A 15911-nucleotide genomic window follows, 5' to 3' on the forward strand; every position below is an offset into this window, starting at 1 on the left:
TTTCGTGTGCGGGGGTTGTTGTTCTCGAGGTGCAAAGAAAAATCTCGGCTACGATGTAATTACAACCCAACGAGTAAAAAGCTTGGCAGCTCCTAAGGGTCCTAATCCCAGTTGTTTCTGTTACGTACGAGACACGTGGAACTGTGCAATGGCCGCCAGATAATGGGCCAATGGATGGCATAGAGTCGGGTTGAATGCCATTGCATGTGCCTAATTAGGCTGTCAATTGTATCGAATTATGCTAGTTAGCTACAAACAATTTCCCATGCCATTATTTAGAGGTCTAATGTATTCAATAATATTGTAATCTCTGAATTTCTTCTCTTTGCAGGCAAACTAGTTGCAGCATTTATAACCACAAAGGATGAATAATTAAAAGCCAATTATAAAACACACTAGAACAAAGGAAACATTTAATTAAAGTCATAACTCTAACGATACATATCAAATCTAGTCTGATTTTATTTTAATAATATAAGATATTATTAGAATATCAATTTAAATAATTATTAAAAAGTATTTCAAGTGCTAAATTTATTAAGAAAGCAACACAATCATCAAGTGAAAACATAATAGAACCAGAAATATTTTAAATAATATTCCATCAAAAAGTATTTCGTTTGTTAAATGGAGTGTGTCTAGTCAGAGACATTGTAATTGAACGGAAATAACGAATCACGCGAGTTTTCCTTTCTAATAAAAGAAAAAACACACACTCGCACATTCACATGTATTAATATACAGTTACGTTTACCTATGGAGAAAAGTGTGCCCGAGAGTTCCGTGCGAGTCGCGTCAAATCGCTTTGTCATGTAATGTCTTTATGCCTCTCGGCGGATCAAGTGCTTAAGCGATAAGCGAAAGCAGCTGCTCGGTTCCGCGCGGTTCTGCTCCACACTGTTCCGGTCTGTGCTGTATGGGATTGTGTATGCATAAGTGAAAGCACGCATGGCTATGCGCTCGCAATAAGGTGAAGGGAAGGTGAAGAGCACCAAGACAAGGCCTAAGAATTCCAGCGACATCGGATTAGCTGCAACGTAAAAAGCGCTCCAAACATATAGAAACACAAATACAAGGAAACAAAAGTAGCAGAACAAAGGAAGAGCGAAGCCCAGCAGGAAGCTGGGATTTAGACCCCATCGCAGCCATCCTGCCGAGCTGCCAAGCGTGTGGCGCCAGCTCCCGGTATGACGTCAACTGTGTGTGAATGGGCCAGCAATTAAGCTGTTAACGATGCACGCGCTCTCTCAAGCCCCACAGCAACAGACAGACAGCGCCTCAGATACGGCGACCGGCAACGCGTCCAGGACAACCCAGATAGAGATAGACGTACAGATAGAGACATTTACGAGCATAAGCGAACCCATGAAAAATGCATGCAGCTCCGCTGCGTCCAATGCCGCTGATTAATTCCAAGTAAGTTGATGAGCTCTGCTTTTTTACGCTTCCTTTTAACGATACCACTTTGGCGCTTTACGATGGAGTGTGCCACTGGCACTAGATCGCTGGGGATGTGGAGCCAGCAAACGCGTTAATTTCGTGTAATCATCACAGTTTTAAAACGAAATAAGCTTTGAAGTGTGGCCAGAGGCAATGGGGAAAGAGTAGTCAAAGAGAAAACTAGATGGAAAAGGTCAAAACTTGGAGTACACCAGCAGATTCTATTTCATCTGAATATATTTAAGTATCGATGTTGGTATTGGATGTCAATATTTGTATTAAGGGTTTCTTTATTAGTTAGCCCTTTAGCTTTAATTCTTTAAAAGCGCAATTACTCTTTGTACAAAGTTATGCCATGGGGTAGGCATTTCATTCAAATTTGGTTGAATTCAAAACCCTTCATTGAAAATTGAACCTATTTTAAATTCCTTATCCTTTATGCTCTTGCAACCAGCAATCAAACAATTTTTGGCCAAATTTTCCACATTTTATTTATGTAATTTCGTTTTAAAATTAGATTACAGACATTTGCCTGTGGGTAGCGTCCAAAACGGGAGCATACTTTTCATCGCTCATCAAAAATGCGAACGAAATTATAAAGAGATAGACCGACGTGCAGAGAGTAGGAGGAGTTTGGTTGCTCTTGTTCTTGTTGTTGCTGCTTTTGCTGTTGCTGTTGCTATTATTGTTATGGCAGCTTGTGTACTAAAAATACAACATCGAAAATAATTTTTGATGCATGCACAAGGGCAGAGAAGACAAAAAGAAGCAAAAGTGTAGAGGCAGCCGCAAGGTCTGTTCTTCATAGAAATGTACAGAGAAGAGAGTTTGCCTGGCCTTTTGGTTTACCAAAAATTGGACAGGCCAAACAAATACATGGAATACTTGAAAGCAAAATCTTGGCAAGACAGCTTCGGCAAGTCATCTAATTCCCTGAATTCAAACACTTTTGCCAAAGCCATAGACTAGCATACACATGCATGAGCTCGTACGTACTCGTAGTTGTTTGTTGGCAGCCTTTGAAAAGTCGGTGAAATAAATGTGAATGGAAGCCCAAGCCCAGGCCCAAGCCAGAGTGATGTGTCTACCAAGAAGCAGGAGCTAAGAGCCAGGAGCTCAGCCTAAAACAGGCAATTCATAGGCAGTCGGGCTGCCAGCTTGGCTTCAATGGCGCCCATTCACCGGCTTAAACACACACAGACATCGACATCGGCTTCGGAATATGTGGTGGATGTGGATGTGGCATAAATCAAGCACATGGAGGCCACTCTCGCACAGATACAGACGTGTGGGTGGGGAGGGGACGGGAGCCTTCCTTCCAATGCTGCAGCCGCTGGCGCTTAAAGGCATTTTCGCAAAAGTTTCCGACTTGAGCATTTCAATCGCCTGTTTTATTGCTCACATATTTTATGCCGTTTATGCTCAAAATTCAGCTCAACTCTCACACATCGCGAGTCTCGCACACACAGTAAAGTAAGGAACTTGGCTTCCACCAGAGTCTCTCTCTGTGTATTTGTGTGTGTCTTGTCCTGCGGCGTTGAGCAAGCAGCAACTCTTGCCACGGCTAAGGAAAAACCGCAATGCGGCACATTATGCGCGATGAAATTCCCTCAAGTCCCTTTCAGTCCCGAACAGAAAAGGGAAAACGCAGCCGCGAAAGAAATGCGCAAATGTTTGCCCCAGCGCCAGTCGTGGGCGTGGCCGTGGTTGGACATGGCTATTTGGTTGCATTCAACTCGTATTCGCAGACTTGCCAAGCCCCCGCCACGTCTCTGATAAAGTCGGAGTCACTCTGAGTGTTTGCCCTGCGTCTTCCGGGCCTTCCGTGTTTTCAGTGCTTGGTTGTTTCGCTTCTCTCTTGGTCTTAGCCCACCAAAATAAAAAAACCAAATAATTAATTAATGTTTTTGTGCGTGAAAATGTTGTTTAATTGTGCACCTGCCGCCCTGCTGTCTGCCGCTGACGGTGCGGCTAAGTAAATATTAATGTTTGCCTTTGTGCGTTGACATTGCGCATACGCCGCATGGCTTTAAATTTATGTCTGCCACTGACATGAGGAACTTTGGGTCTCCCTTTGATTGAAATGTTTGTCAAGTTTATTTGCTCGAGGCAACTCATAATGATTTGTCAGCAGCCGTAACAGTAAGAACCGACAATCATAAAGCCCAGAAACAAAGCCCACATACCTTTGTGTTTACTCTGGCTCGGCCCGAGCCAAAGATGAGATGGGGATCTCGCCTTTGCATGAGGCCGGGTGCGACCGTGAGAAACGATGTTTCGAAGGCGCTTCGGCTTCCTTTAAGACAAAGACTCAGGGGCCACTCGCTAGCATATCGATTTTTATTTACTAATGAAAAGTGAACATAAAAAGCAAAAGACACTTAACCCTTTTATTGAATCGGCCACGCAATCTGCAGATGACGTCAGATAGTCGGCACTGCCAACGAGCACACTGCCAAGCGGTTGCCTGACTGCCTGATAAACTGACAAACTGATGGACTGACTGACTGACTGAGCGAGTGACTGGTTCACTGACAGGCCATGCGGAGGCTACGGTTCGGCTCAGTGCCTGCCCAAGAGGCAGAAGCGGTCCTTCCATTGAAATAATTCCTTAAAAACATGGAACCATAGCTATAGTTTATATTCCGACTAAGAGATATCCTGTACGCAGAAATGATCTATACAAATGCAGAGTTTCTCCATGCTATGTCCTACATACCAAAATTCACAGAAGACTGCAGAATATGCATAAATGCAGAGCAATATGTATATTCCTTGTGGGCATCGGCTACGCTTCCACCGGCCTTTCACAAACATTTGCTGGAGCACAACATACCCTTTGCTCTACGAGTATACTGCCATACTGGCTGGATGTGTGTCGTTGTCCGTCTACCTCTCGAAGCGCACACATCACGCCTCTGCCAATGGGTGGCTGTGTGCCTGGGTGCCTGGGTGTTGGGTTGTAGAAGCGTTTAACCCACATAATAATTACTGTACTGAAAGGTTAAAACGGCCGTAGTGGCAAAGGCCTGCGCCTGGGAGATAATGTGAAAAGTTCGAGTCGATAATTGCAGCGACTGTTTCGGGGGGTACTGGAGCTTGGGTATGAATTGTTAAATATAAAACTTCCTGCTGTCTTATAATCGGGATTACTAATTGCTCCGTTATTTTGCCAGCCCTTTTCTGGCGCCTACACCGACCCATAATTGCCGAGAAACGCATCACTGGACTCGAATTCTTTCCCCCTCTATTTTTGGTATTTCACATTTGCGATTGAGTGGTGAACAGTGCGCGGTCGGCTGCATGTGCCACTTCCGCTTGATAGCGTCATGGTTCCGTATCCGTATCGAGTGTGCGGCGGGGGCGTACTGGGTACGTGTGGCAATGTGCCCCAAGGCGGTATGGGCTCCGTGTGGCTAGCATTCCGGGGCAGCACAGTGCAATGCTGAAATAGAACGGAGCTTGCGTGACATTTGCGCGTTAGTCTCGAAATGCGTTTGTTTTGATGGCCGGGGACAGCAAGGAAATGCCACATTCAGGCCGTTTTTGGTAGATTTTTTCTGCTTTATTTTGCCTTGCAAAAGGTTTATTAGTTGTTTGTCTGTTTGCCATCCAGAATATGGAGAGGGGCACATGCCAACATTGTAATATGCCCTCCTATTAATAGTCCACATGAAAATGTTGGCTAACTTTGCACAGCAATTTGGGTAATTTACACAAACGTTGTTTAATTTTTTAATGTACTTAATTTGGTTTATGTGGAGTAAGAGATTAGCTTCTGCTTCGTTTCGTTGAGTACTCGGTTGTCATTACAGATCTACTGGTCAGTTTTGGGTCAGAGTTGTTCTGATCAAAAGCTAAATTAATTCTCCAAATATTAGCAGAATTTTAACTAAGAGGAAATATAACTTTTATTTATTACACTCAAATGTTTCATATTTATTATTTATTAACTTTAAAGTGTTGAATATTAAGGAACACTCTTAGGTATTTTTGCCATAAGTTAAAAGCTAACCACTAATTAGTTATTTTGTGAAGCCTCCCTAGGGGCTTAGTGATCCAGAAACACATCAATGGATCCGAATTTTGAATACATGTACAGCAATACTCTGATTTTTTGAGTGAAGAGAATTCTATAGCGACAGCGCTGACTAGGTGTTTCAGACTCCTCTTAAGAGAACTGACCACTTGGCCGCTGAAATAAAGGCAGCACTTTAATCTCTCGATCCCTAGGGGAAAAATCCGTCCGACTGTTTCCTGACGCGGCCCTAGTCCCGGCCCCAGTCCCGGTCTCGGTACAGTGGTTAGCTTTAATGTGAGTGCGGGGGAGTTTTGTGTTTGTCTTGAAAGCAGAAACTGCATTTAGTATGCAAGCAAAATGGGAACAAAACTGTCGTTATTTATGCAAACCTAACTTCTGCTCTTTAGAAATTATTATTTCGCTCTTTTCACATTTGCCTTTTTTCCCGTGGCCGTTGTTGCCTCGTTGTTTCTCTTGCTGTTGCCAGTTGGTTTGCATTTCCGTCTTTATGTTTGCTCACACACAACGCACACTCACAAACACAGACAAGGCAGCACGCACACACCCACAGAGCGCACACAAGCGGCACACGGAAGCCCAGACGCATAATGAATCGGTCGGAGCAGTTGGCTTGGTTCCTTCCGACTCGTCTTCAGCCCTCGCATGCTGCAGCCTTTGTCCCGAGCCACGGAGCCCTCTGCAATGGCTGAAGTCATAATAAGCTGAAATGTCAAAGCCATGGTTAAAGCCATTGCCTCGTTTCATCAATTAAAGCGAAATACATTGTGTCGCCTAAAGGGGGAAATAACAAATGAACATAGGGGAAGAAAGGATAATTGCTAACAGACTATGGTGTACCCTTTACTTGGCGGGGGTATTATTTGCCATGACTTTGGAAGTTTGCTTTCAAGTAGGGATCTGCCTTTGCTAATACTATAAACAATATACTCTTCAGCTCCACGAGTGGCGGGTGTATAAAATTATAACGCCCATTGAGCCAGTGCCAGACCCAGCTATCACGTGGCCCCGAGTCGAGGGACAAAGCATCGGCGCGCCATCACCAAATGAATGGTCACCTGACAGGCTTCTATTAGGCACTGGCTAGCCATGGCCGTATGCCATTGCCCCACCCGCTGGGGATGGCTAATTTGCCACAGGCTTTTGGTCAGTAGTCAGTCGCTACAGGACGGGGAAATTATATGGCGCTGGCAACATCAACGAGTCGCCATCTCAACAATCACTTTCCAAATATGTCAACATAATTAATTTTCAATTATCCCGGTGACATTTGCCGCGCACACACTCCCCAGATACACACACACACACACACACACACACTCCATTATACTTGAGCTAATTGGGTGGGGCATGGAGAGTGGCTGGGCGTATGCTATTATTATTAATAGTGGAGTTGAGCTACCATTGTTGGTGTCGCCCCACTGGTGTCACTTAGTATAATTGAGCGGAGGTTGATGGAAAGTAATTCACAATCCCGTTTCTTTACAATGGATGAAAGTAAATTATTTTTGATGATCGTAATGATATGAATAAATTAATCACAAAAACAAATACCAATACCAATAGCAGTTCGAGAGTTGTCATAGTTTTTCAGCCGCTGGCATAATTAATTTCTCTGTCCTCCACACACCGACACACTGACCCTGACCCAGTGGAGACCGCAGTGGGTGACAAGATTGTGGTTTTCCCTCCTTTGAGAGTGTGTGATTTAATGGCAGGCCATCAATTTGACGCCTTCGAATTAGGCCACAACAGGCAGGCAGCAAAGAACGGTGACAGAAAGGAAGGAGCAGAGTGGAAGGGAATGGCAGGGGGCCCATCTTCGTTTCGAATTGAAAACGTGTCAGATGGCAGAGGCAGAGGCCTTTCACCCAAATTAAATTGGAGCTCCAGCCCGAAAGACCTTTTTATCACCTTTCGTTAATCAAAATTCAAAAGTCGGTAAATGTAGCGGAAATAATGAGAAATGCATGGGCAACCGGATCGGATCGGATAAGATTCATTCCGGCTGCCGCCTCGTTTATCGGATCCGGACTGGGGTAGTTGGTTTAATCATCGCCCACGGGCGCTGGGTGCCGGGCGCTGGGTGCCGGGCGCTCGGTGCCGGGTGTCAAACCACAACGTTTTGCGAGAGCTTCCTAGCCGACTGCCGACTGCCGATTGGCCGGGCTGCCTGTCTGACTGTCTGCTTGTCTGCTACTTTGCTTTCCGTTTTGCATAATAAATGTCACAGCTCACGACAACGAACGAGAATGAACTACAATGGCAATAGGAACCAGGACGAGAACCAGACTGAGAATGAGAATGAGCAGCAAGAACAAAAAAAGTCGCTTAACAAGCAACAACTACTTATGCTCAGGTGGATGTGTAGGTGTAGGTGGAGGCGGAGCAGCATGGCAAAGAGAACACAATGCGAATGCGAATGCGAATGCGAATGGCACGGCAAAACTGGTACGACAAATGGCAGAAAAGGAATCTTAACCGGAATTATTCATAATGTTCAAGAGGCACGCATACATTTGCATTTCACGGATATGAGTGTCACTATCAGAAGACGAGGGCAAAGGCTAGGGCGAGACATTAACGTGCTGGGTGAAATAGAACCGTGGCAGATGAACAGAGACAGGGACAGGCCTTCAATACAGAACCAAACCAACCAGCCAAGTCATTCAATTTAGCACACACAAGCACACACCGACACACACACACTCACCCAGCAGATATACACTAATAAAAGTGAAAAGGGACGTGAGCAACGCTCGTAGAATTTCAAACATGTTGCATATCCGCCTCCAAGCTGCCTCTGCATTTCCCTCTCTCTCTCTCGCTCACCCGCGCTCCGGCAATCAGTAGAAACTAAGCATGAGGCGTTCGAGTACGGCACGGAATGGCATGGAATGGAATGGAATGGAAATGCTGCCAGCGACAGGAAGAGAAACCAAACATCTAGCGGAATCAGCTAAGCAAACAGAAGAGGAAGGACAAGGGCCAGCAACAAAAAGAAAAAACCATACAAAAGGAGACAAATAATTAAAGTAAAAAGTTTCCTCCATCACTTCTCTGTTCTTACTTTATTTATGCACATTTTTTAGTACCCTACCAGGAGGCATATTAATTTTGTAAGCTTAAAAAAAAACCTGAAAAAAGAAAACAGGAAACTCACCTGTACCAAAAGTCTTCTGACATTCATTTAAATGCTAAGGCTGAAGAAACTGTTAAGGCTGTTGTTATGTTCCATGGCAAAAATGAAATTTATATTTGATTTTGATTTTAAACAATTTTAGTGCATTGAATATTCGTCTGATATTTTGTGGTTGGTTCTCATTCATTTCACGTTGATTTGGCGGACGGGTCAGACAAGGGCAGAGCAAGAGGCACAAATACTTATCAGTCAGGCCGTGGAAAATTCATCAAGGTCAAAATGTTGATGGCACTCTGCTTGATCCTGTGCCCCCAACGCCATGGTTTCGGCGGTTAGGTCAGGTTCCGGGATACCGAAACTTTTCTGTTTTGTTGGTTCGTCTGCCTCGCCTGGCTGCCTTTGACAACGGCTCCAATGACTCGCTGGCTGCCTCAATGTGTGTGGCAAATTGTTAGCAGTCAACAGACAGTGCCGACGGGGGGAGATCTAGGCGGCATCTCCTTCTTTAGGGTCGCCGTTTATCGGAGAGCCGAAAAGTAATTTTTTAAAAAAGTTCACAACTGCCGGGCCTGACTGGGGCCAAAAGGGTCGAGAATCCAGAACGAGTGTCAAGTGTTATTGACGATTTGTTGATGATGTGGCACAAAGGCTGAGAGAAGGCAGACAATAAGGGGGAATAGATGGCAAAATGTCTGCGAATAGGATTCCGGGAAGGGACACGCGCTCATCCCGGAATCCTTTTGTTGTAACTTGAGTGACGCTGGTGGGCGAGAGACGCTGCTGGTCGCTTTTGCAGCCACCACAAATCGTCCTAGTCTGGGCATCTGTTGTCTATCTTGGCTCAGTTTTCAATCTCCGGTATTTCCATTGCATATTCTAAGCGCAGGAGCTGAACCTGTCCCGTCCCTGTTCTTTTTTCAACACAAAGGAGCATTCTTCGACTTGCCTTTGAGCAGTTTGCTCATTTAAATGCTAAAGCTGAAGAAATTGTTAAGGCTGTGACTTTGTTCCATGGGCGTGGGCATGGACATGGACAGGGCTCATCAGAAGCAGCAGCAGCAGCGCTAACAATGGCCAAGGTAAACACGAAGAGCTCGAAACATCTTTTCACTGCGATAACAGAAATATTTCTTCATTCAGCGCCCAGCACGGACACGGACACGTAACATTTTTATCTCCTATTCAAAGTGCTGGCCTTGCCGCTGTCTCGGAGGATACGATACCTTTGCCGCATGTGGGTGCCAGTAAGCCCAGGTGGGCTGTAAGCCGGCCCCCACAAAAAACTTTTCAAGTGTTGAGCAATAATCAGAAAGGCTGGACGGAACACTGGAGAGGGGGCTGGGCCCCATGCCAGTCGTCTTGAAAAAGTTTTCGTGTTTCGTGTTTTGGGCATTGCTTAAATGGGTTTATGGGTTCATTTGCAGTTGTAATAGGCGTTGAAATGGTTGGGATTTTTGCCTTTTATTCCGCCGTTTCCTTGCCGGTTTTGTTCTACTTGTTGTTGGGATTTCGCCTAATTCGTTCCTCCATCTTGTTGATGGGCTGCAAATGAAGGCGTGCCCCTAAAGTTAATTACACTTTGACCCAAAAATTAAAGACAACTTTCTTTTCATTTCTGGTATATTTTTGCTCTTCACTTTTGGATTATGGACCATCTTTCATTAGGTGTCATCCCATTCCAGCCGTTTAAAGGCTATAAACAATTTTGTATTTCAATTAACCAAGTGGACACGGCACGAAATCAATCGCAGTGAATGATGAGCTGCAAACTGCGGAAACAGGCACGGGACACACTCGAGCGATGCTCGACGAAATGAATCAAATCAAATATTTATTGTTTTCGATTCAATAAATTTTTATCACTCACCAGGGTGGCCACGCCTACGCCCCTGCTTCGGGTACCGAGCCCCGAGCCCTGTCAAAGTGACATGGCCAGTGGCTCCAGTGGGCGTGGCTCCAAGAGGTGTAAAATATAGGAGTGACAATGCCGCTGGCGACATCACATGGCAGCGCGCACTCACTTTCACTTATCCTAAAAAATCCCAAAAAAAAGAAATATATAAAAAGCAGCGGAAACAGGGGCAAAAAAAATAATCATAAAATTGCGAATGAAATTCACAAAGAAATACAAATCGAAGCAGCTACGCATACATACATACATTCAAATGTACATATACTGGTATGTATGGGTGTGTGTATATTCATATGGTTGATAGAGGGGTGTTTATGCGAGGGCCCAAAATTCGAACATAAAGAATTTGCAATTTGAAAGGGATTTACGGCGCCTCGTAAAACAAACACAATAAAAGATCAAACGACATGACGGGCCAAGACCCACCCAACTACTGCCGACAATGTCCCGGCCTGCGGCTGGAGCAAAATGTCAAAAGGGCTGCCATATGAGTGGGTCGAAGGATGAGTCCTAAATGTGCGACATGATGGCAAAAACAAGCAAAAAATGGGAAGGCCCCTAAAGGCCGAAGTTAAAGATACCCTGACCAGTACGACAAACTCTAGACAACTTTTTTTGGTTGACTTAAGCAACAAATAATAATTGAAGCTGTAATTTTAATATTTTTATGTTAGACTGTGGGTCTATTACCCCCGTCTGAAAAGTCATTATACCCTGCGCCAGAGAAGAACAACAGACGAGGGCCAAAGATGACAAAATAAAAGTAAAGCAAAAATTTGGTGTGACAACTTTGCAGGCAGCCAGATCGAGATGGATATGACAAAGCCAACGGAAATGGCATCTCACGCACTCCCTTACACACACTCTCATGTATGGCAGACACACACATTGACGCAAGCTCACAAGTTGGTGAATTGTTTTTTCTTGGCTTGTTGTTGTCGCTTCTGCTGGTTGACGTTTTAATCGAATCAATCCGAAGGCAGAGCGTGCCGAAAAAAAAGTTATAAACTTGTTGGCAGTTGGATTGAGAGTTCATGTGGTTGTGGCTATGGGTAGTTCGACGTGGCTAGATGTGGCTCATACGTATGCATACTCGGGGGGAAGCTGCTGTTTCCCCCATTTTCCCTCTAACAAGCTAATTTACGCAACAATATAAAAGTTGTTTGCTTGTTTTTCCCATTTCAGCCGGCAGTCAGGTTCCATTTTGGCAGGCATCCGTTGCAAAATGAAATGATTTTCGGCTCCCTGGGATCCAAAGCCAATGAGTAAATGAAAATTACATCCATTCGATTTTCCTGTCCGATGTCTCCGGCCAACTATGATTTGATTCTTTCATCCCACACATGCACATGTATGACTCGATATTGTTATTAGGCCAAAGTGAAGTTGCCAAAATAAAATTGGATGTCTACCAAAAGCCAGCTTAAACAGGAAGCGCACATCTCTGCAAGTATCGAATATTGGCAGGGGAGCTGGGTAACAGTATGCCATTAGTCGAATTGATACATCCCACATTGAATTTTAATTGAAAATCCATTGAATGCAATTCTGTCTGCTTTTCAATTATTTCTGCTGGATGTCAACGAGACTTAGATGATGAACCCCATTCAGACAGGCTCATACGACGAGTCGTCTGCTGTCCGATGTCTGGGTCTGAACTGCGGGGATTTAATTTATGATTTAATAAGCATGGCTGCAATTAGGAAAAATAAATAAATTAAAAATTAGTTGAATACGATGATGCGGATGTGGATGCAACTTCTGTGCTCTACCTGAATCACTGGAGTCGTCGTCGTCACCGTCGTTGTCGTTGCCAAGGCATCATTGCACATGAGTGGGATGAGTGGCACGCCCGAGTAAACAAACTACAGACATAATCCAATTAATTGCGAATTTAAATGCTTGAGACTATATGGCATACACTGACAGGCGCCGGGATCAGGAGTAGCATTAGTTCAGCTCGATTCCAGGCGCCAGCAGGAACGATTCACATTTCAGCTCGATGCCACAACCGCAACGTGTACAAGCTACTCATGGGAACGTGGGAGCAGAAAGGAAACTTTTTCTGCGACGTAGATAGTTTTTCCCCAACAACTCTCGGGTGTGTGCCTGTGTGGGGGCGTAGCACGAGGCATATACTCTGCCTTCTCGGCGTAGCACGTACACAGATAGCAGCTGAGTGGCCTCCTACGAGTACTGTATAGTATATGTGTATTTGTGTATATGTGTAGGTAATGCGTCATGTTCGAGTTTATCGCCCGAGCCGAGCCCCAAAATTGCCAGACCGGGGCAGCACACAGATGACGAGACGTGAACGTGAACGGACGGCTGAGGGAAGCTCCGGCATCAACTGTGGCCAATGTTGGCGGCAATGTCTCTCACTTTGACAACTAAGCGGGGGCCGGACAGCAGGCAGAAGTCAGTGGTACGGGTGTGGTTGTGGGTGCGGGTGTGGACGCTGAGCATGTGCCAATATGCTGCTGGTAATGGAACCGCAAATTGAACCAGTCTAGAGCCACGGCGGAAGCTGCCCCGCCTGCCAATTGCAACTGCAGAAAAGTTCAAGAAATATGGTTTCGATAGCCTGCATTGTGGGGCAGATTCCCCATTCGGCTGCCAATGTCACTGCTGGCCCAAAGTTCAGGCACGAAACACATTTTATGCATTCGATTCTAATTAGATTTCCATGCCATTCCATTCGATTTGAGCGCTTAAATGAGGGGACGAATGAATGCACATAAACCACCACATGTCTCGTGGGTAGGAGCAGCAGTTGGATCCAATTGGAAATCAATTGGCACTCATTTCAATTTGAGCGGAGACTAAGTGGCGCAAAAACTCCAGCGGAGCGTGATGATGCACTGGGGTCCAACGCGTCCGCCTACACTCACGGTTCTCACGCGATGCTGTCAGGCGGCTATGAATCCTTTTAGATCTGCTTGGGTCACAGATGGGAATGGATAGTTGGCTGCCTAAGGCTTTTACCTGCCTCAAAGGGCTTCAGTTCAGTTGCTTGGCTGCGCACACTGCCGGAGAGAGGGGCAAACCGCACAAGGCGAAAGGGCAATTGTCCTTTGGCTGCTTTGTTTTTGTGCCCGCCTCTTGACTTTGCCTGCTACTGTTGCTGTTGTCCCTGGCTCGGGCCCTATCTGTTGTCCTGGCAACAAGATTTATGCAAAACGTATTTATTTGTTGTTGTCCCGGGCTAAAGCCACAGAAATCTCGACTGGAACCCCTTGGCCAATTGTTGACTTAGTGGTTGCTGGCCAATATTACGACAGCTGCTTTGCAACTTTAATCACTGGAATGCCCTCCCAGCTCATCAACTTAAAGGCCAGCAAAAGCAGCTGTCGGGTCAGAGAGCTTGGTCAAAACAAAATAAAAAGTAAAAGAGGGTCCTGCTGCGGCAAGCTGTAAATGTGCTAAAAGGCAAGATGAATTGCCGGTTATTATTACAAACTTAATTTCCCAAGCACTCAAATGGGCGTCTAACTGGGCCAACAGCGGGGCCGCTTGAATGAGGCCAATCTTCAAGATGCAGACAATTCCTGAGAATTTTCCACCATTAAATTCAACTTTTCACCTCCGGGGCGCTACAAATGTAGATATACTAATTATTTATGGAATGCTATGCTAATTCTGGGAATCCATTAATCACAATTATAATTTATGCGTCTGCCATACCATTTTTTCTGTTTTGCAGTTTCATTCCTACACTTTTATCGAACAATTGTCACTGGATGTCACAGCGGCTTTTAGTCTCCATGTGGCTCATTAGCATTTGCGCGGATAATAGAAATTTAAGTTGTAAAATCAATAAAGTGCCACATTAATTATTACAGCAACAAAAAGCATAAAGCAAAACCAACAACAACAACGGGAACAATGCAATCACGCGACATTAATAAATCTCCAGGGGTTATATTCAAATCTACGGATAATTAATGTGTGAAATCGAAATGGCAGTCGGCTATTATGCAGATGAAAATTGCAGGGGATGGCAGATTAACATTTCCATAGGCCAGGGGCCAGCATAATCTGTTGGCTTGAGCACAGATATAAATGCATAATTACCTGAATAATCTGGAGCTCTGAGACACCTTACGGTGCATAAGCTCGTAGAAGATTTCGTAAACATACAGGCAGATTAAACTTATAAAAAATATCGGAGAAAATCTAGTTATTAAATAATATTATTGTTATAGCTTTTTCTTTTTATTTAATTTATATTTGTCTCAGATATTGTTTTTGTTTTAGTCGCTAAAGAGTATCCTCAATTTGTTTGTCTCTGATTGTTTTTTAAATCGGTATCATATTTGTATTTATGCTAGAGTAGTTTGACAAATGAATTTTAAGTGTTTCCTGCTGAGTTTGCCAAATCAAAATGTGCATAATTTGTATGTTGCGATTTGCATTTGCATTTACATTTACATTTGTCAAGATGGAGCGAGACACTTGTCCGCCGTAATTCGGAGTGTGGCAGCTAACTGGTCTATAATTGTGCAGTTTACATTTCGTATTTATTATTTGATTTCTGACCCACACTCATTCCTGCCTTCTGACCATCGGAAATGGTAAATTGTAAATATAGTTCTCGTGTCAGAGTTAACATTATTTTCCTTTGGCAATTATAAAGCTGTTCGCTTCCATTTCAATAATTAATTGAACAAATTTCCCTCTCTCTCTCCTTGTCTCTCTCTCTCTCTCTCTCTCTCTCTCTCTCTCTGTTGCAGTTAAACAGTCGACATCCTCTTGTATCTGGATTTCATTTGTGCTCCAACCGATGACAACATGCTGAAACCGTTGGCCGTGATTATTGGAATTTTTTATTTAGGTGAGTCGCTTTTCCCCACGATTTTCCTATCATCCCGATCAACCGGACTGGACCATGTGTATTATTAATTACACTCGTTGAATTGAATCTCGACATGCGAAATATGCGAGCGGACGAGGGTTAATTAATCACATTTGCCAGTAAACGATTTGTGTTCAAAATGTTTTTGCTCATTAAGTCCAGATTCAATTTGGTTTTTCTCGTTCCGTTCCGGTCGATTCGATTCGATCTGATTGGATTACCATTTGCAAACCTTTGCATTCATGCCATTTGCCAATGCAATTTTAATGATATTTATTTTTGAATTATTTATTTACGCAAATATTCGATTTCGTTACTCACTTGCCTATCAGCCATAGCGTCCGCGGAAAAAAGAATGAATTGTTTGTGTGTTTGTAAAATGTAATGTATCTAAAAATAAACTAATGTGTTAGACAAACCCTCGACTAGAGGAGACCTGAAATTACAATTTATTAGTATTTTCAAAAGGTTATTTATCAGTGTCCTAAAAACTGCATATACGAGTGGTGCCTGTCTCTGCTAT

At 44.1% G+C, this 15911-nt stretch overlaps 1 protein-coding gene across 3 annotated transcripts in view; it reads left to right on the forward strand.

The window, feature by feature from the left end:
- The first annotated feature begins 567 nt into the window (after window positions 1-567).
- Window positions 568-15911, forward strand: part of LOC117896271 — a 97245-nt gene continuing 81901 nt past the window's right edge. Inside the window, exons 1-2 of one of the 3 annotated variants that reach the window (XM_034804473.1) lie at window positions 568-1416; window positions 15267-15367. In XM_034804473.1, coding sequence (XP_034660364.1) covers window positions 15325-15367 — 43 coding nt within the window. In that variant the 5' untranslated portion in view covers window positions 568-1416; window positions 15267-15324. Of the gene's footprint in view, window positions 1417-15266; window positions 15368-15911 lie in introns of those variants that run through there. The other 2 variants (XM_034804466.1, XM_034804470.1) reach the window with 2 other exon arrangements.

Source organism: Drosophila subobscura, chromosome O (genome assembly GCF_008121235.1).
Source record: "Drosophila subobscura isolate 14011-0131.10 chromosome O, UCBerk_Dsub_1.0, whole genome shotgun sequence".
In the NCBI taxonomy this organism is placed as follows: Eukaryota; Metazoa; Arthropoda; class Insecta; order Diptera; family Drosophilidae; genus Drosophila; species Drosophila subobscura.